The 21597-nt window shown below is 33.4% G+C and overlaps 1 protein-coding gene across 3 annotated transcripts in view; it reads left to right on the forward strand.

Moving 5' to 3' along the window:
* Positions 1-5689: 5689 nt before the first annotated feature.
* Positions 5690-21597, forward strand: part of LOC106462462 (ATP synthase lipid-binding protein, mitochondrial-like) — a 20573-nt gene continuing 4665 nt past the window's right edge. Inside the window, exons 1-3 of one of the 3 annotated variants that reach the window (XM_013922384.2) lie at positions 5690-5767; positions 9135-9215; positions 17425-17478. In XM_013922384.2, the coding sequence (XP_013777838.1) occupies positions 9171-9215; positions 17425-17478 (99 nt within the window). In that variant the 5' untranslated portion in view covers positions 5690-5767; positions 9135-9170. Of the gene's footprint in view, positions 5785-6876; positions 6966-9134; positions 9216-17424; positions 17479-21597 lie in introns of those variants that run through there. The other 2 variants (XM_013922385.2, XM_022389730.1) reach the window with 2 other exon arrangements.

The following is a 21597-nucleotide window of genomic DNA, read 5'->3' on the forward strand; positions in this document are numbered from 1 at the left end:
CACACACATATATACATACACAACTAACTAGAAATTATCACTCTTCTCTGTTTCAACTTTACTGTTCAGGGAGCGAACCAATAAATTTACAAATTCTTGCTTTTCCATTCCTATGCATAACCAGACATTTACACACAACATCAGTTTAAACCCTAGCTGGATGGATCTTAAATCCCATATCTATATACAGTATATATTAATTTTAATCAGAGTGAGGTCACAGGCTGATCTTAATAAATTCAAGCATGAGAGAGCATCTGAATTTAGTTGGCCACTCATTCGTTATTAACATATTGTAATATTAAACTTCTGTAGTTACAGACTCCACTGCAGCAATTTTAGTTCTGTTCTCATTATTCACTTTGTGTAATCAGATTAAAGAGTTTTTATTCGTTTCTATGACAAATTATTTAACTATGAGAAAGAGTCTTAATTTGCCACTCCCCCCCCCACCACGTGATTGACAAGTACTCTTTTTCAGCGGTAGCTAAAATTTTCTTTTGTGCTAGTAACTCTCAGTTTAAATACGTTCCATATCACCCTCACCTATTGGACTTAGTACTAGCCCTTTATATTATAGCTGAATCAGTTTGCACAATGGTTGCACCCCCCTCCCCCCTCAGTGGCACAGCGGTATGTCTGCAGACTTACAACGCTAGAAACCGGGTTTCGATATTCGTGGTGGGCAGAGCACAGATAGCCCATTGTGTAGCTTTGTGCTTAACTACAAACAAACACAATGGTTGCTAAAATCTCCTCATACCTACCAACTGTTTTTTTTTTTTTAAGAGCGATTCTTTTAATCTCAAAAAAGACCTCTCATTGTTTACATCCAACACTACAGGTTTTGGTCCTGATTTACAGGTTAATGTTGAGAGTGGCGCTACTATTTTCACAAGCCCGAGAATGGAGTTTCTGTCATATCCTACCATCTCAAGAAAAGATGAACTCCTTTCTGTGCCAAATGCTTTTCTAATCTCTAGTAGCTTTTACCTTTGCCTCTAAAGGGGCAGTCGGTCCTTTATACCCACTATGTGACCTAGATACTTTATACACTCCATTTATCTGGTTTTATTGTCAAGCCTGCTTCACTCAAGCTGTCTAATACTTTCCACAATATTTTTAGGTGCTCCTCCAGGATTCTAGTTATTAGTGTTTATGCCAATATCATCTATGTATGCTGTAACTGACTTCCCTAAGCCCCGTAAGACGTTATCCATTAACCTATCTGAAATACTGTTGGAGCATTATTTGCTTCCATGGGTATTGCATTAAACTCAACTAATCCATAGTGGGTGGATAACGCCGTTGTCTCTTCATCCTCTTCTTCCAACTCGACTTGGAAATAGTATTTTTATAAATCCATTTTACTCATGTACTGCGCTTGATTAACTTCATTTATCACATTCTCCATGTGAGATAATGCGTAGAAATCGGCGATAATAAGCTCATTCAACCTGATGAGGTCAATATATAACCTTACCTCATCAGTCTTAGGTATTAACACCACAGCTCAGAAGATTCCCTATTTTTTCCTCCTTGTAAAAATTTCTATATCTTACCTTTTCGAACTTCTCTCCTTTTGGTTTCCTTTATCACAATACTAAAGATTATTTTTATCATGTGCTTAACTAACTAGGTCTGTTCTGGCTTAGTACAAATACACTCTCATAATCTCTAACAGTCCCACGCACTTCCTCCTGTTGCTTAGCGCTTAATTAATCCCTCAAAAGTTTAACATGTCCTGTCTGCTCATAAGGATCTAAGACAGTATTATGTTACTTCACGTTACTACTAGCCTCTAAATAGATCATCACAGTAACTCAATCCATTTTATCCTTTTTTCATTGAACTCCTGTCTTTTATATTTCTTTCTCAAGCTCTCACCAACTGGTCACTTTCATTCTGACCTTGCACTTGTTTCCTGTATATATTTGATTATAACATTTCATAAACATAGGGGTCTTGTAGTTTCCACACTTGCTGAACTTCAAAAGGCGGCCACCATACTCACTCATTCCATTAATCATTTTATAATAGCTTAGAGAAACGTAGTCCTCTAGTTCCTTAGAGACTGACCAATGGCTGGCCACTTTCTCACGCTCTCTCTACTTCAACCGATGTTACCTTATACTTAATTTCATAACACTCAAGTTGAAATGTTCATAAGTAAGTGAACTTATCAATAGTAAGTTAAATTCATAGACAGTAGCTTAGTTATCACAGCAAATGTATATATATATATATATATATATATGTTGTAAGCCCGGTAGTTTTGTTTGTTCGTTTGTTTGTGAGAGGAATATTTTCAATCATGCAGATTGAAATACTTTTAATAAGCGAACAGTTACTAAGTATTTCCTTAGCATTGTTTCATTCAAGATGCAGCATTAAGAAATTAAAATGCAGACTGTACATGTACTAGGAGGAAGCCAAAAGTAAGAAAGATAAAAGCTTTGTTATTCATACCACAAAACTAGTACATGAATTGGATATGGAAAGAAATCTAGAGAAAGACACTGAAAATGTTGGCAAAAGAGAGCACTCAAATGTGTGGTTAGCATCGACTCAAGTCAGCTTGAATGTGTAAGAAATGTTACAGTCTCCATCCCATTCCTTCCTACTGGAACTGGGTTGTCTATGGACAACTAGACTGTATGAAGGAAATGGGGTTGGGTCAGAGGACTTGTTGTTGTGTGTTCCAACTCTCCAGAAAGGAAAACACAAAGCAGCTGACCACAGACAATTGATCATTTGAAGGGGGATACGAGCTATAAAGGTGATATAATATGTCACACGTCAAGCCTGTAGACATGTTGCCTGGCTAATATGCCAGCCATAGTAGTTAAGAATGTAACACAGTCGGCTGAACCTTTGACAGATGACGTTTCCTTAACTTACATTGGAATATGGAATCTAGCCAGTGGTTTCCCACCCCTTGTTGCTGAGTGTTCCAGAAGAATTTTGTTTGATGAACCACTGGCATGACCAAAGACTAACCCGTCATCAAAGGTTAAATAAAATACTGGATGGTATGCCCAAGGTCCGCCAAAGTCAGAACGTTGGCAGCAGGTATTCATGCTGAAGTTGTGTGGTCGAGAAAAGTAGTGGTGCCAATTCCCAGTGAGAATTTTGTAAATGTAGCTTTTGAATTGATTTCATTTCTGTTTTTTAATTGAGTGTAAATACTTTAATAGAACACCCTTTTGCATATTGTGTGCATAGTTATTTTGAGAGTGATTTTGTTGTTATTAATGAAGTTTGGTTTCGAAGGTGTTAGTTGTACAGGTATCATTTCTTGTGATTTTTTTGTAATTTTGTGTAAAGGTTCATTTTCTTGAGTTGTATTTAGAGTTTAGAAGATAATGGTTTTCTTTTAAAAGCCTTATTGTATTTTGTAGGGATTTCTATTTTGATATACTGATTTCAATAAGAGCTTTATTTTACATTTTTATTCATGCAAAGAGTTTAGTTAATGTTATGTTTCGATTTGATGTGAAAAAAGCATTGTGTTCAATGCATCTAGTATGAAGTTTTCTTTCGTAGTCTCACTATGTTTTAGATTGCCAAATTGTGTTTCATTGTGCCATAAAGTAGTCTCTATTTCATTTTAAAAGATTATTTTGAGCAAGACTGTGAGATATTTTATTTATATTTTTATTTCTTTGTATTTGCTACTTTATGGAAGGTTATTTCATACTTGTGTTGGACTTTATTCAATTATTAAAGGGATTAGTATGTTTTTGTTATAATTATTAAATTATTTTCATTTTTTACGTTCTTCTGCATATCATATAAACTACCGCCACTCTAAGTCTGGTCAATTTTAAAAGACTAAATGAAATCGAAATGTGAGAATAACTCCTTTCTGTGCCAAAGGTTTTCCTAATCTCTAATAGCTTTTATTTTTGTCTCTAAAGGGGCAATCAGTCCTTTACCCACCGTGTGAGCTGGATATTCTTATGACTGATTGATACTGAGCTAAGAACATCGATCTCTAAAAAGCAGATCATCTTCTAGATCGTCTAGTAGGAAACTGAACTAAGAAAGCGAGCTCGGAATAAAAAACAAAAAAACTTTTCTCACTATATAGGATAGAAAGCTTATGATATGCTCTCGTACCATTTATTTCTATGGTAGTTTAATTATAATTTATTTTTGAATCTGACTTGAACCTTTGCGATTGCTCTCACCCTTGTAGATTTTTCAACCAACTCAGCTCAAGGAATAATGCACATTTCAACAATCCAAGCTACCCCTAAGTTTCTAGTAAGTTTACCGGCAAACTCTGCTTCACAGTTATTTAAAATTCACCTGATGACAGTATATAATAAGTTTTACAATCTACAAGGAAAAGGAGGAACTAATTCATAATAATTTCAATGGGACAATTCTATAGCATAAGCTAGTAAGTACATAACTAGTCTATAGATAATCAACATAGAACATAGTCAAGCTCTATTACTTCGGCCATTTAGTTGTTTTTTACTCTTACAGATTCCATAGCAGTTTGACTTGAATTTGGTATATTCGATTATGTAGAACCATGATTATAGAAATCCAAGTTTTAGTCCAAATAGCTTACCACTGAGCCATTGGTAGACAAGAATGAAAAAATATATATCTGAATAATCGATAACAATTTCATATAAATCGGCCGTTACTTTCACTAGTAAGGTTATATGTATATAACGTATTTAAAATGCTGATCAGTGTTTTTGTCGGGAACTTACTTTTTATTAGTATATATATAGTAATGTAAATATATGGCTGTGTTGGGCTAAGAATTCTTCTTCAGTAGGTGTCTGTGAATTGTTGGCGATAAATTCGACAATAAACGAACAGCACGCACTCCATTTGTTTTTAAAATAATATATGTATTCGAAACAAGTTAAACGTATGTACAAAAATTCTTTCTTTGAGGGTAAGTTCGTAGAGATTCTGATGAGTAATAAAATCGAATAGGGTATACACATGCCACTTGCTTGGCAGTGGTAGCGCAAAAAAATCTAGCTAATAAAAAGGAAACAAAGAAGTATGATATCTTTTTAAAATTACATAAAGACAAGTAGGATTGATATATAAATAACTTAGCTAACTATAGTAATATAGAAAGTTTTAAAGTTTTTAAAGTAGAGAAACAAGAAAGCCAAAATTACAAAAAATGTAATTACTTAAAATTAAAAAATTATCCCTATTTTGGCTCAGATTAACATTATTACTGTGATTTTCCAAAGTAGGGATAGATTTAAAAAATTTGGTTTTTGTAATTTTGACTTTCTTGTTTTAACAATTTTTGTAGCATTAAAACTTTTTATATTACTATAGCTAGGTAGGTTATGCATATATATCGATCCCTTTAGGGCGCTCGACTTGCAATCTGAGGGTCGCAGGTTCGAATCCCCGTCACACCAAACATGCTCGCCCTTTCAGCCGTGGGGACGTTATAATGTGACGGTCAATCCCACTATTCTTTGGTAAAAGAGTAGCCCAAGAGTTGGCGATGGGTGGTGATGACTAGCTGTCTTCCCTCTAGTCTTACACTGCTAAATTAGGGACGGCTAGCGCAGATAGCCCTCGTGTAGCTTTGCTCGAAATTTAAAACAAACAAATATCGATCCCCACTTGTCTTTATAAAATTATTATTTACTTATTATACGTGTTACGTCTTTATTTTTTCAGCTATATGATAATATGAGTTTTTCACAAGGCCGCATGCGCAATAGCCAAATATGTAATTGCCGGGTCCCGGTTTCTCGAAGAGAAGGTAGGTTGTTGTAATTTGTAAGTGAGTTATTTCTGTTAGATATTCGTTTTAAAATGGCTAATTTTATAGCATATTTATTGTGTTACTTTCTAAAGAATTCTGCGTCATTTTCTTTATTTCATAAATTTTACTTTCATTGTAATATTTACAGTATCTTCGTAGTCTGAATTAGACTGTACCGTCTCAGAGTCTGTAGATTTAATGAGTACAGAAGGTTATGCACACGCCATTTTTCAACATGTGTAAACCCAGTATATCCTGCACAGGCTACAGCCCTACACAATATAACGAAGCCAGTGACTTTAATAAGCGGTCAATTTACTGAGACAACATGTTTTACAAAGCAAGCACTATTGTAATAATAATATATACTTAGGTTATTGGTAGGGAGTTGCTATTATACTGTACTACAATTACAAATGACATTTTAAAAAGTATAGTCTACTGTATTATGTATAATAATGTAGTGGCAGTTAGCACTTAGCTAGTTAGTGTCACTGTTAGATGCAGTTTTTTCATCCGTCATTCAGAAGGATATCATCATGAAAAGAGTGCAGAAACTGGCTTAACTTGAGAATTTAGAAATATAAGTTAATGTTTTACTAGGGTTCTTTAGAATTAGAGTGCATCCTGCAGGAGAATTGAATACATACTCGTATACTATTCTGGTGTTAAAAATAGTGGTTTGAATGTGTTTTTATTTTATTTAAAAGTCGGCGCCATGAGAAAACAGCAGCTTTAAAGTACTGTAATTCAGAAATGTACTTACCTCTGCATTAATTACTAAGAGTTATTACCTCGTGTGCAACTCGTGGGATTTCCTGTATGTGCCTGTGAGAACTAGTGCTTCTTGTGTTCAGACGAGTTTATTTTTGTGCTCTTTGAATATCTAGTAATCTTAACCAATTGTGTTTTATTTATTAGTGCTACATTGCTTTTGCACTTTTTTTTTCTATCCATCTGATTGCAATTACTATTTATTTAGCTGCCACATTTATACTTTAGGCTACTTTCCACAACATATGCAAAGTAAAATGAAAGCAAAATTCCCAAGAACCAGACATTTCTTTTCAGGTATTTTTTCCAACTGACTAAGTGATAACTGGAGGAACTCTGGACCTGATGTTAGCTGTTATTCCTTTAGCTCACCTAGTAAAGTACAAGCCTGCATGTGACAGGTCTTGGATTTCACTTTGTGGTGAGGCACTTTCAATGTTCTGAATAACTTAGTTTCCATAGTTTTATTGAGCAAGGTGTGATGAACCACAGTGTACTAACAAGTTAAGTGATGATATTCCCACTTTCATGCATCAGATGATTAATTCTCTTCTGTCAATTTCCTCTCCATTTCAGTAACCCTAGTTTGTTTTGCCTTCTGTTTGGCCTTCCTTGTCTGTGGACAATTTTGGATATCTTTTCTATCTCTGGCTTTTGTTTCTGGTTCTTCTTTCCCTGTGAAGAACAGGCAATTCCTCCTTTTCTGTTTGCTACACTCGTGAATCAGGTATGTGATACTCTGCCTTTTCCTGCATTGTCTCTTCAGTTGTTTTATTTGTACTTCTTGTTCCAACTCCATTTTGTCCCATATCTTTCTTGTTCTACTCATCTTTGTGACTGCTTTGTTATGACTTCAGTTCATAGCCTTTTTCTTTCTGCTTGTGATGCTTCTCTTTCTTTCTAGCTGTTTGTTTTTGTCTGTCTTTACCCCACTCCTTTACTTTCCTTCACCTCCTCAGTGAGGCTCTTCATTATGACCCCAATAGTTTTTAAGAAGATGCCTGTTCTTCCTTGTTTGCCACTTTGGTTTCTATTTCTTCCTTTCCTGTCTCTGTTTTGACCTGGTTTCTTTGCTTTTGGGATCTCCTTAGTTTGGTGTCTCTCATATATCCAGGTCTTTCACCTTGCCCATTTTCTTACAGGCCTAGTCTTTGGGAGAGTTTCTGACCCCTTAGAATCCTGGTTTTGGCTGCTCCACACACAAATGGCTAGCCATCATAGCTCTCAGCAATGACCCTCCTTTGGAAGTGATCCTGGGATTCTGCACATTCTTTCTCATCATTTCTCTCATGTCTACCTTTTCTTTCCTATCCTCTTCTCACCAATTCTTTGCATCTTCATCATCTTCAGGATGTGATATACTCTTTGTTGGCAGTGAGAACTACAGATCTTGTCTTCCACGTCACTGGAGTTTTTATTTCCTGTATTTTTGATGACCCTATCAAGATAGGGGTTTGGTGCCCTGTCATCGACTTATCTTTGAATTCCTTTCTTGTTGTTTCCCAGTTTTCGATGGATGATTTTCTCAGTATACATTGGGTCCTCTCTTCTGAGCTTATTTTAACCAAGGCAGGCATTTTAATTGTCTTTATTCACATTCCCATTTGTCCTGTGTCCTGTTATTCCTCTGGTTTTTTTCTCAGTGGTTGTGGCTTTTAGTTCTGTGCCCTTCCTATCGGCCTAGCTATGACCCCTTATGTTTTAGCCAGATCATGAACTCCTTTGCTCTGTGCGTGCAAAAGTTGTGTTCCTTGATCAATATGGCAGATCTTTCATTCTGTTGTACTTGATATTTTGGTCAGCTACAGTTTCATATTCTTAAACATCAAATATTTCAATAAATTAGGTTGTTTTAAAGCTACTACTCTCATGGCACTGACATTTCATTAAAATAAATCTCATGGTGATGCTTGTTGTTTCTTATCACTGATTGGTACAATTTTTCCTAAGGGTTCTGTCTAAATTGCAAAGTGAAAAGGTTCAATATTTGGAGTAATATATTTAAATTCTGTATGTCTAGGTGTAGAGATCAAACTCAAAATTTGATTGAATTCTCAAACTTTTGTATATAAAAGTGAAGGGCTAAGTATCTTGTACTCTTACATATGTGGTAATGAGGTATGAGCTTTTTTTTGTAAAACTAAGAATCTAATATCAATAAGCTTTAATTTAAGTTAGGAACACTTAAGTACTTGTTTAATCTTGAAGAATGAAATTTGATGAACACAAATTATAATTCCACATAAACTAACAATGTATGGACAACAAGACCACTTGATCCTTTAAGAAAGTTCCTGCATACCTACCCCCATTTAATAATTTCTTGTTGTCTCTCACTCATTGATCCTATAGTCCAATTAATTAGGCTTTCTTCAACCCCTACTGATGTGATTTTCTTAGCTAATGTTTTTGTGACACCTCATCTAAAGGTTTTTCAAAATCTAAATACATCAAGTATACATCTTTCATTATCCAGGTAATGTGTGACATTCTCAAGAAAAGTTACAGGTTAGTAAGGGAAGATTTTTCTTTTAATGAATTAACATTATTTTTCTTTTACTACATACTTATAAAAGTCATTTTTTTCTAGGACATCTTTGGTCAGTGCTGTTAATTTAGGAAAATCATGTATGCTTGTGCTCAGTATGCTTGCCCTCTGACAAGAACAATGGTAAGCCAATTTTACACATCTAGAATTAACTGTATTAACATATATTAAGAGTGCATATACTACAGGATTAAAAATAATCATGGTACACATACAATGGTAGTAATGAAAATTACATTGATTTTTGGATATTTCATTCATGAATTCATATTGCAGAAGTATAAATGCTAGCAACTATTACAGGAACACAGTAAAAGGAAAAAAAGACACAAAGGTAGGATTTTACTCAATCAGTGATTAGATGTAATGTTGATGTGTATGTTTAGTTATTTCTACCTGCCTGTACCATGTGTTTAATATTCTGTTGAAATGAAAGACCATAGGTCATGTAGATGTTTAAAGTTGGATAGATTTATTGAAGTTATTCAATGTATAGTTGAAGAGAATATTGACACATGAAAAAAAAAAAACAACAACAATGTTCAGATATTCAAACAATTACTCAGAAAGTGAATAATTAAGAGGAATGCAGTCAGTATTTCGACTGTGTGTAGATAACTGCATTCTGCTGGATTGTTTGAATGTGCTGCTGATAACATAACAGGTAAATGCAGCCCATCAGCTGTCATGAGCCCTGGAGTGTCAGAATTAGGTCTTAGATGATGGAAGTTCATGGATTGGGGTGAACGGTCTAGGAACACAGTTTAATCTGATCATTAAATATGGGTTTAAGGCCAACCCATGGTATGGTTAAACCTGACTGCAATGTTTTAAAAGTGAAAGGTGGTGTGGTAGTATTAAGTTGTAAGTTTACTTAGTTGGTTAGGGCTTGGTTCATTGGTGGTAGTGAAAGGAAATATGATTGGATCAGTGTATTCTGGTATCTTAGATAATGTTGCACTACTGGTATCAGTGCAGTTCTATATGGCAGACCTAACAGGATAACACACACACACCTATTGCACTTAGCATATTATTCTTGATGGTATCATACAGACCTGTATGCAGTTGAACCTTTCAAGGGATGAATTGGATTTATCATTTTTATGTCTAAAGGAGTGAAATGACAGATCCTAATTTTTGAAGGATGAATGGAAGGCTACCAAACTTATTGTTGAGTATGTATTACAAATTGGTTGAAAGATGTAGTGTGATTCATGCTATGATTACAACAAAAGGTGGTCCAATGGCTAAATAAATACCTGAGAGTATATGTATACTAGCAAATACCTGCAAAATATTTGTCGTTAAATTGGTATCTTTATTGCAACAGCACTTCTTGAAGTAAAGGATTTATGAATATTAAAAAATAATTCTAATTGCAAACACTTGTCTTAGTCCTAACATTAGTTAAGCCTTTATTAACTGTGGCCAAATTTGATAGAGATAAATTAACACTGTACCTTGTGTATGTTTTTTTGCTTTGGTTTAGTTATGGTTGAACGTTACCATACTTAAACTGAATAAGCGCTCTACAGTCTTACAGTGGCTAATAACTATAAGCTTGCAAAATTGACTCAGTACTTACTGGCTACTTATATAGGGATTTTTGTGTGGTTCTGTGTATTCATCCCTACCTTGTTTCTGCATTGCCACCCCTATATCGTACTTAATTTTTTGGGAGTCCAGTGAAGCTGAAATGGTTCCTACAGGATGGTACAAGTTCCCTGGTGAGCTAGACCAATGTTGATGGGATATTTACAGAACCAGTGCCTTCTAACTTCAACCCAACTCACTGCATGTGCTTGCAATCGACTCCACCACATGCTAGGGTCGTATTGGTTAATAGGGAGTACATCATACAGATCCCATGCATACACACACAGCTGCCAGGCTCACCCCACTGAAAATTTGAAAGTAGACTGCAATATAATGTATTGTTTTGATAATTAACAAACTGGTGTTTTTAAACTCTGATATCAATAACATGTACACAGATCTGTTAGTTACATAAGTACTTGATTTCCTTGTTACCTTGAATATTAATTTAATTGTTCTTTCTTTCTTTCTTTATGTAAGGACTATTTGTGCTGCATAGAAATATCTATATATAAATATATTTATGAAACGTGGAATTAATATATGCTTACAAGCTGAACTCACTGCTATATAGTAGTTTTCTTTTTATTATTTCCCCATAAGTATACATTTGGTAAAAGAACAGAATAATATTACTGTTATACAAGCTGTGAAAGCTATTTTCCTATACTGAAAATGTATTTCTACCCACATAATTAGCTATTCTCGTTCAGTATTGCCCTCTATATGCCAAAAAATTGTATACGCATGCCACAAACCTTTTGCCTCCTCTCCATTGGAAATTACTCATTCCAATGTGTATGTCTCATCCTGTTATAACCCTTCTCCAATCAGAGTACCACAGACTCTAGTTATGCATGTGACTCCCTCTATTCAATTCTACCAAATGAACACTTCAAGTTTTGGCAGAAAATGGAAACACCAGTTTTCAGTGGGGAGGAAGGGTGGGAATTGTGAATCGAGGTAAGTACCTATTGGAACTACATTTTCAGTATAGGGAAATTATAACTTCTGATACTCTACGTAACTTCCGCTTACATATTTAGCTAGAATATCATTGCGTGGTCGTGGGACATATTAAGCGTGTTGACATGGCTGAACAGTGTGGATTTTAAAGGTTAAAGAATACCTGGTCAGACAACACTCACCACAGAGCAGGATCCAAACAATCAGAGTTACGATGAAAAGGGAAATAAAGCCCCTGAAAAAGTTAAAAAAGAATAAATATAATATACCCAGTCTTATAGTCGCACGGAAGTCTGAAGGATGGCTACAGGTGGAAGATGATATCCCAAAGAGGAAGAAATGGTGACCCTATGCAGATAAGGAGAGACAAATGTATTAGATGTAGTCCACATGGCTGACCTCATCTTTCTTCGAACCGATGATGAAGTTGAGATGCCAGAGAAAAGTAAGGTGTCTAATTTAATGAGAAGACACCTGGAACAAAGTACTGGAGGACAATGAAAGAGGGGAATAAGCCAATCGAAGCAAAAGCTGAACCCAATTGGTGAGGGTGGAAAGAGAAAGATTACAAACAGAGAATGGTTGCCAAGGAATAAAAAGGCAGGAACAGGCACCACAGATGGAAGCTGTGCAGTCAATATAAAATTGAAGAACATGTACAGAACATAGAAGTGTATCCAGATCAGGCCAAGGATAAAGGTAGGAAGTAGAAGGAAGGAAATTGGCAAAAAGGAGGAGTTACCCTCCTTAGCCACCAAGGTCTTAGGTAGGAAAGAATGACCTGGATAAAGGAGAAGATAGGTAGGATGATAGAGAGTATGTGAAACATCGATGGCAAATAAATCAGACTGCCGATGTCCACAGGCTAATAGGAAAAGGAAATAAGACTTAAGGGAAAAGTGAAACAAGGAGCACGTGGAAAGTGCTTCAAACGGAGGCAAAGTGAGGCAATGGAGAACTACATTAACATCCCAGTCCAGAAAGGCAGCCTGCTGCGGAGCATGACAAATCTGGAATGGATCAATAAGGAGAGTGTGGGTCCTGTCCAACCACCAGGGAGCGCCCTCCAAACTGGCAAAATAGACACTAACAATTGAGAGCCTTGAAATTGACAGTCTGCATGATGGTATGCCAAAGCAAACTGATTCGTAGCCTGTGGGGGAGCAAGGCATGCTGGCACCTTCAACCAATTGGGAAGAAAAATGCTGAGCATAAACCCTAATAACCGGGGAAGGTGGGAAAACTAAACAAGGAGAAGAATAACACATACCTAAGAAATCATGTTTAAAAACGCCATATTAGGCCTAGCTGACTCCGCAGGTGGGGCATAGAAAGGCACAGCAAAATCCAGTGGTGGAAAAAGACTATCAAAATCTTCATCAGAACGAATATGTTTGGATTGTTTGCGAGGAAGAGGGGCAACTTCAGGAGAAGGTGATTGACCCATATAACAATCAATCTCTTGGTGAATAATTGCAGGTAAATCCAATGACCGGTTGTCTCCACCTGTAGCCAATGAAAAAGTGCTGATAGTAGATGTGAGACCCAAAGTGATCACATTAACCTCAAAATTCATGGTAAATAATAAATCAAACAAATTGTTTGAGAGATAAATACAAATGTACCAAAAAAAAAAGACTAGAAAGAAAATTTGAAATAAATTTGTCAGCTGTATAATCAAAAATGATTAAAAAACTAGTTTGGAAGTATAACTGTTAGTTACAACAATGAAGCACATGAAAGCAAAATTTGAAACGTCTAAATACAAGCATTGCCAAACGAGAAGTGATAATTTGGTAAAATTAAATAAAGGGAGTTACATGCATAATTTGTAAGCATCATAGAATAATAGATTGAATGTGGTGGCCATCATATTCTTGGCCTATCCCTACATACTAAACAGTACTGTACTTAGTGATAGCATGTTCCCAAGTACTCTTAAAATAGTTTTCTGTCGTATAGAGCCATTGTGAAAACTTCACTCACTTTTTGGCCAGTGTGGGAGAACAAAAAGAAAAATGAACACTTTGGCTAGTTCCCAGTTCTATAACTCAACTTTAGCAGTTATAAGGTTTTCCAAGTAATGCCTGACTAGTGATTTGTATAGAAATATAATTACCTATCAGTATCTATAAATACATCCTAAAATGCTCTTACCTTTACTACATGCAACGGAAAACTACTGCTGTGTCTTGACTGACTTGTACACCAATAAATCAAGATAATTTTCTTCATTCATGTAATTGTGTTCCAATACACATTAAGTGTGTGTGATCCAAATTATGATAACCTAAATGTATTAACTTGCACTTACTGTAATTAAAGATCATTTACCAAAAATATGTCCAACTTACCAATCAGCATCCTTTAAATGTTTGATTCTCATTTTAACATTTTGCTTATCTCTAACATACTTTAAAAAGGAATCTTTGCTGCTTCAAAATTATCAGCCAGCTGTTTCATATTAGCCCCTTTAGATTTTTTAACCGAATACCTAGTTTTTTATAATTCTGTAAATCTCTTAACCTATCTCTTTCTTTAATATTCTTAAATTTGTGGCATTTATCTCTGATTTTCCCATTTACGTTTTTAGTAAGCCAGTTATATTTGAGTTTCCTGTTATTCTTTTCCTCTTGAATTAATTGACTTATTACATCTGTATCATCACATTTAGTAAGCCAGTTATATTTGAGTTTCCTGTTATTCTTTTCCTCTTGAATTAATTGACTTATTACGTCTGTATCATCACATTTAGTAAGCCAGTTATATTTGAGTTTCCTGTTATTCTTTTCCTCTTGAATTAATTGACTTATTACGTCTGTATCATCACATTTTAACTCTAACATCCATTGTATGAAGGCAAAATTTCACCACAAAATTAACATAGGTTATAGTAACTAAATTTATAGTTGTTAATACATAGTGTTTTATACCTATGAGTTAAAATTAATTCAATAGAAAAGTTTTATTTTATTGAAAATACAATTTTTAAAGAAAATTGCAAGTTATAATTTGGGGTTGTTTTTGGCAAGCTCTGAATGAATATAAACTTTGGTGTTTGTGAATTTTTCCTGTGTATACTAAAACACCCGTAGCCTCGTAGGAGGAATGTTGAAATGGTTTTGAACAAAATGGTGTTATTTTGAACTTTGTAACTTCAGTACACACGTAATTTTATAATTTTAGCCAATAGGCTTCAGGTCAAACTAGGTAACAGTATATTTTCTAACAGTATTCTTGGTCCAAATAAGTTTATACCTAATAAATATACTTTTTTTTTTGAATAACTAAGGATTTGAATTTTGTATTTCTGTTGAATTTCTTGTAACACTACACAAGGGCTATCTGCACTAGCCATCTCTATTTTAGTAGTGAAAAACCAGAGGGAAAGCAGCTAGTCAACACCAACCACTGCCTACTCTTGGGCTATTCGTTTACCAATGAATAGCAGGATTGACTGTTACATTATAATGCCCCATGGCTGAAAGGGTTGGTGGGATGGGGATTCGAACCCACAACTTGCAGATTGAGAGTCATGCACACTAACCACTTGATTTAATGGAGTGTTTAACCATCACTTACTTAACATATGTTTCATCATATAAGAAAATTTCTGTAACTTTCAAACATGTTTTCTAATACAAACATTTGTAGGTATGAAAAGAATATCTATAGAAACTATTAAAAAAAAAAGTTCCAGGTCTGGTTAATCCTAAGCTTTCTAAATTTGCATACATTCTCACACCACTTTATTAACTGTACATTGACATAAATAGTTTATAATCTGCTCTTTCCAATGGTATTTTAACTTTACCTGTGCTATTTTGAAAGTCATTTTATTAGTAGTTGTTCAGTCACCTGCTGTGAGGTCACAAATGAATGGAAACCAGGAGGCTGTACTAATAAAATTCAGAGAAAGAGCAGGAAAATCAATTGAGAAACAAAACATTGATAGTTATATTCTCAGTGAATGATAGTTTCTTAGCAAATACAAACATATGCTTTGGGATGGTCAGAAAAAAATCTAAAAAGTCAGTAAGTGCATTGTTTACTGGCAAGACTTCTCAGAGATGAACAGAAATTTAAGGTTAAACATTTTTTAATTTTTCTTTGCAAGTTACATTAAGTAAATGTTAAATATGCAAAATATTATTTCTAAAATATTTGAGTAAAATATCATTTAACTGGTTAAAATTTTTACTTAAAATTTACTTGACACCTGAAAGGGTGAGTGCTCAGTGGGCCAGAAAGGGTTAATGACTATTTTCTTCCTTCCACTCAGACTACTTTCAATCCTGTTATCTGACTTATTCCCTATTCTGACTAATAGTAATACAAGTTTTTCCTCCAATCTTATGAAACACTATATTTAAAACATTCTGGAAATCCAAGTAAACCTGATCCAATTTTTTACCCTCATCCAATTAAGAAGAAATATCCTTGAAAAAAGTTAATAAATTAGTAAGGTAGGATTTTCCTTTTCTATAGCCTTGTTGGATATCTAACAAAATTTTGAATTTTATCAAATGGTCCTGCAAAGCACCTTCATAAAATTTTCTATAGTTTTTCCTCACCACTATAATAAGACTAACTAGCCTAATAAAATTCCACGCACAATGCTTGTCTTCCCTATCTAACGATGTAATTGAAAGCAAGTGGCTCAGAATGGGCTTTAATATTTTAAGAACTAGGGAAGTATCTGATACAGGACCCTTATCTATTTTTAAACATTTTCTTAAATTCTAGCCAACATCCTCTCTAGTGAAAACTGATGAGAAAACAGTTTAAAATCTTGGCATTTTCATAGCCATCAACAGAAACTATCTGCATATTTTAAATGTCTAATTCCCATTTTCATGTTCTTCTTTTCTTTAATAATATATATCAAAAGAAATCCTTATTGTTAATTGTAATTTCTCCACAAGAAGGTTATGTTATTTAGGTCACTCTTGCTTTTTGGCTACTATTAAACATTGAAAATGTTTTATGGTAAGACCTTTTGATCTGTCTATTGGCTAAAAATGTTTTTGTTAAGAGGTATTAAATCGGGAGTTTCCACAGATAATAAATAGTGTTAGTGATATAAGATATTGTAATTCGGGGAACTTATTGTACTCTTGTATTGTAGGATGGTACAGTATCTGCAGGTACCTTTTACAGTCAAGTCATATAATTTTCATATTATGGTTTGTGTGCTGTTGTGTTTTGGTTGTCTTGCTTCACAAAAAATTCAAAATTTTCATCCAAACTGCAGAAATATAGCGTTACTCTTTCCTTTGTTAAACCATAAAGATGCTAAGGTATGTGCGTATACTTCCCACCTCATGGCACAAATGTAAATAAATTTATGAAACTTTTTTAAAGAAACGTTTTCCAGCTGTACTTAGAAGTTAATATTTTTAAAATGATGTAATTGTTCATTTATAAAGATAAGAACGTTTTCATTAAATATCTATTATATTTATAGTATTTTGGCACTTGTGTATAAAGTTAACATTGAATATTATATATATAATTTTATCTATTATATTGTCAGTTCTTATAATAATCTTTTGTGATCTTGTCAACATTTCTTGTGGAAAGCTGGAATGAACTTATTTTCACTTATACTAATTTTTCATTTAATGGCAGATAATACTTTAACTTAATATTTGATTCTGAACTTCAACTTATTTTATTTTATAAGGCTGTGTATTCAGCTGCATATTGTGTTCAACAGAAATGTATTTAATTACATACATAGAATTTCCAACATCATTTTTTATAGGTCTTGTCTGGGTCCCGAAGTCTGTTGAGGCCATTAACAGTTCTCAGTCAAGAGGTAAGTTGAGAGTTGTAAAATTAAATTTCACTGCAGCAGCTTTATATTGGAAGAAAATATCTTCTTTTTATGTGGAAGTGTAAACTCTCAAGATTTAAAATTTCGCTGGTAGAAAAAATATTTTATCACAATTAGTTACTGTGCATACTAGTCTACATTTTTTTGCTTATGCTAGTAGATCACCAGCAGACTTACTAGGATATCTTTCCAACATTTCCAGACCAAAATATATATATATAAAAGAATAAAAAAATTAGAAATGGTTAACCCTTTCGAGAAGGGTCACAGTGAAAGGCTATGTCATCTAGTCTGTTGACTCATTCAAAATTTTACTGAACTAATATTTCATGAATATATGTCTATAAGTTTGGTATCAAACTGTAGATTATAATTCAAATTTTAGTTACAATACATTACTCAATATCTTAATTTATAAGTAAATATTAAAAACTCAGATAAATATTGATTTTTGTGTGTCGTGATATGTTGAATGCAGCACTGGTTCAGATTAGATGTTTGTGAATTCAAAATACTAAATCTGTAGTTTCGTATGAATTAGAAACTCAAATTACTGATATTGACAAGTTAGAATATAAAATAAGAACGTCTTATCTTTTCTATTTGCTAAGATATTGCTCATGTAATAAATCAAACTCCACCCACCTGTTTCCAATTTGGAAATGGTCTCTTATATACACTTACTTCTATCTATAAGACATGAATAACCAATTGTAAGCTTAGTGTTCCCCTAGTGATGCTCTCATCCATTTTAATGGGCTTGGATGACATTTCTTTCTTTTGAACCAATATTTCAAGTGGGTAGGGTGTGTCTTTAGTCTGCTCGAAATTTCATATTTTTTTTAGACTAAAATATGTCTTAGTTACTAAGCTTTATAAAATATAGTTGAATTCTATGGTATTGATGTAGTAGTTTATGATTTTTTAGTTATTCAAGTATATATAAAAAACCTAAAAATAATTTTCATATCTTCCATGTGCAAAATTTTTAAAGGCTTAGCAACCTATGTCAAGCAGCAACCGAGTACAAAGGTCATAACTAGAAGAGATAGTTGTTTGCTTTACTTCTTTATTTACTGTTCTAAGTTCTAAGAAGAATACGTTTAAGAACTTATTTCAAAATAAAAAAAACTGTATACATATATAATGTATAATAATTGAAATGTGACTGTATTGTACAAATACTAGTCTTCTAAAACACAGCCAAGACAAGTTACTTTGTTCAGACCAAAGGTCAGTTTTATGTTATTTGATATGATAACATGAGTGCATGTGAGCCACATCATTTTAACTTCTGTATTGTTAGCCAGGCATGGGTGAAAGGTCAATATAATAAAAATAATAAATATATATATATATATATATGTATAAGATTTAAGCTATTTCATCTAAACATTTATGTTTGTGTTATAATTTGTGTTCATTCTAGAATGAGAGAGGCATAATTTATGTTTATTTCCTAATTTTTTATGGTGGTTGTGAGATCAATTATTGAAAATAACAGATAAAGCATAAAGTTTTTCTTAAGAAATGTTATTCACATATCATATACAGAAGTAAGTGTGTATAAGGGAGTGTTTCCAAAAATGGAAAGAGGTGTGCAGGGCCACTGTGTTTGATTCAGTGCATGAGAGATATCTCAGCAAATAGAAAAGATAAGACGTTATTATTTTATATTCCAGCATGTCAATATCAGTAATTTGAGTTCCCAATTTGTACAAAACTATAGACTTAGTATTTTGGCATCACAGACATTTAATTTGAACCAATGCTGCATTCAACATACTATGTGACACACAAAAATTTATGTTTAGCTGTGTTTTTTTAATATCTACTTTTAAATTATAAACTTGAATAATGTATAATACTGAAATTTGAATTATAATCTACAGTTTGATACCAAACTTATTGATATAAATTTATAAAATAGTAGTTGAATAAAATTTTGAATGAGATTCAACAAATGCAATGACATGGCCTTTGACCTGTGACCCATCTGGAGAGGGTTAATAGTTCTGTGGATGAGAAAATTTGTATGTCTATCTGATATTTTTGCATTAAAAGAATTAAATATGCTTTTTAATTCATGTTAACTTCTAGTGTAGTAGTCAGTGTGGGTGATCTAGTTATTTCAGTAAAACACATATGACAGATTGTTAGATTAATTTATAGTTTATCAGCAGTTCACTACAGATTAACTCAGAGTTTCTGAGAAAGAAGGGCAACCTATAGCTCTATCAACTTGTGTTAAATCATTTCTAAAATTAAGTATCTGAGTATCCCAGATGTTATCACAAATGTAAAGGCATAAACAAGATGTTTTTTGTTTTTGCTTATGTTTGACTGGAGCTTTTTAAGATGAAGCAAATTAAATTACTTCAGTGCTTGTCATCACTGTCATAAATACTATTATCTAAATACAATAATAAACTGAAAGTTCTAGTACATACTAGTAAAATCCTAAATTTTGTGGTGGCATTTTATGGGCATTGTAGATAACACATGTATTTATTCATTCCTTTAATATCAGTTCACATATTCTGCAATTAATTTCAGGTACTGAGTTGTAGAACTACTTTATTGAAAGATGAAAACAAACTTGTCAAACATTACATGTATCTTTTAAGCTGATGAAAGCAAAGTGTTAATCCTGGTTGTTATTTTCATTTTTTGTTTGTTTTTGTACTCTCTACTACTGTATTACAAGCATTTGCAAGCAAGTTCAGATATAAATATATCTATAAATATGAAATAAATGAACTTTCATGTACTTAGAGTTTTAGGGTCCAAAGGAAAAATTGAGAGACCCTGTGCCTATCACTGTGAGAGGTAGCTTTTGAAGCCAAGCATGCATTGGCATTTTATGTTGGGTGATACTGATATCTGCTTTGAAGGGACAGTTTGATATTGCATGATGTATGATAAATAGAGTCCCAAAATGACTCATTTTTTGGTTCCTGTAAAAATCCACTCAAATATGCAAAGGAAATCCTTCAAGTATATTTCCTGTGAAGTTTTCAGTCCAGATGTTGCTTCAACACATCTGATATTCTCATGTAATTGTTGTTTGCCATAGGAAGTCAAAAAAAGAACCATGACAAAGAGGAATAAACAGCAAATAAAGCATGCTTTCACAGTAATCACAAATTTAAAATCTAACTAAGAAATTCTAGGTAATTGTAACTTTGGCATTTGTTTGTTCATTACATAATACAGTTAATTAGTTTGCAATGAAATTTACTGAATGAGTGAGTGTTCATTTAGACTTGTCGATATATTCTTTATCCAATGGTATTCACACACATGTACAATTACTAATCAACTCAACAATACACTATAGGCTACACAAAGGCCAATCAGATGTTTATTATTGCTCTGTGCGCTATACATGGGCATTTTGATTTTTTGATAGAAGAAGCAGATTAATAAACAAAGAATAGTATTGGTTAATTGATAGATACATTTTAGTTTTAAGTTAATAATTAAATAAATTATTTTTGGTGCTATCATGCAGGCCACTGGTTCTTTGAGACAGTTGTGATCAAAAACCATGAAGCAGGGGTTTATGCACTATAAATGGCCATGTGTCAGACAGGAGACTTATTTTTTTGTAGACCAACAGTCAATAAGGATTGTGTTCTAAAGGATATTGTCAAAGATGCTCATTTGTTTGTTAACTGGAGCTCTGATCATATTTACAGGGTTTTTTACTGGTAGGGAAAATCAAAACAGTGGTTAAATTTAAAAAAATTAATACTTAATACATATACTTATTTTTGTAATTTACATTGTTAATTATGAAGGCATTTGTGTTTATATAAATATCATCCTTGACTGTTAAAAACATTTTGCATGAATATTGTTTTCCTTCATGCAGTTTTATATGTATAACAAAAATATAAAAATTGGTAGAAATGTTACATCTTCTCACCTTGACAGTTGTATCAAAAAGGTTTTTGTTCATTGATCAAAAGTAATCTATCATAAAATGGAAAAGAACCTTAAATAAATGGTAGAAAGTATTAATGTCCTTAATTTACACATTTAAGGAACAAATAGGATTTACAAATGAACAAAGATTTGAGGAAGCACCCTAACTGT

The sequence above is a fragment of the Limulus polyphemus genome, unplaced genomic scaffold (genome assembly GCF_000517525.1).
Source record: "Limulus polyphemus unplaced genomic scaffold, Limulus_polyphemus-2.1.2 Scaffold1172, whole genome shotgun sequence".
In the NCBI taxonomy this organism is placed as follows: Eukaryota; Metazoa; Arthropoda; class Merostomata; order Xiphosura; family Limulidae; genus Limulus; species Limulus polyphemus.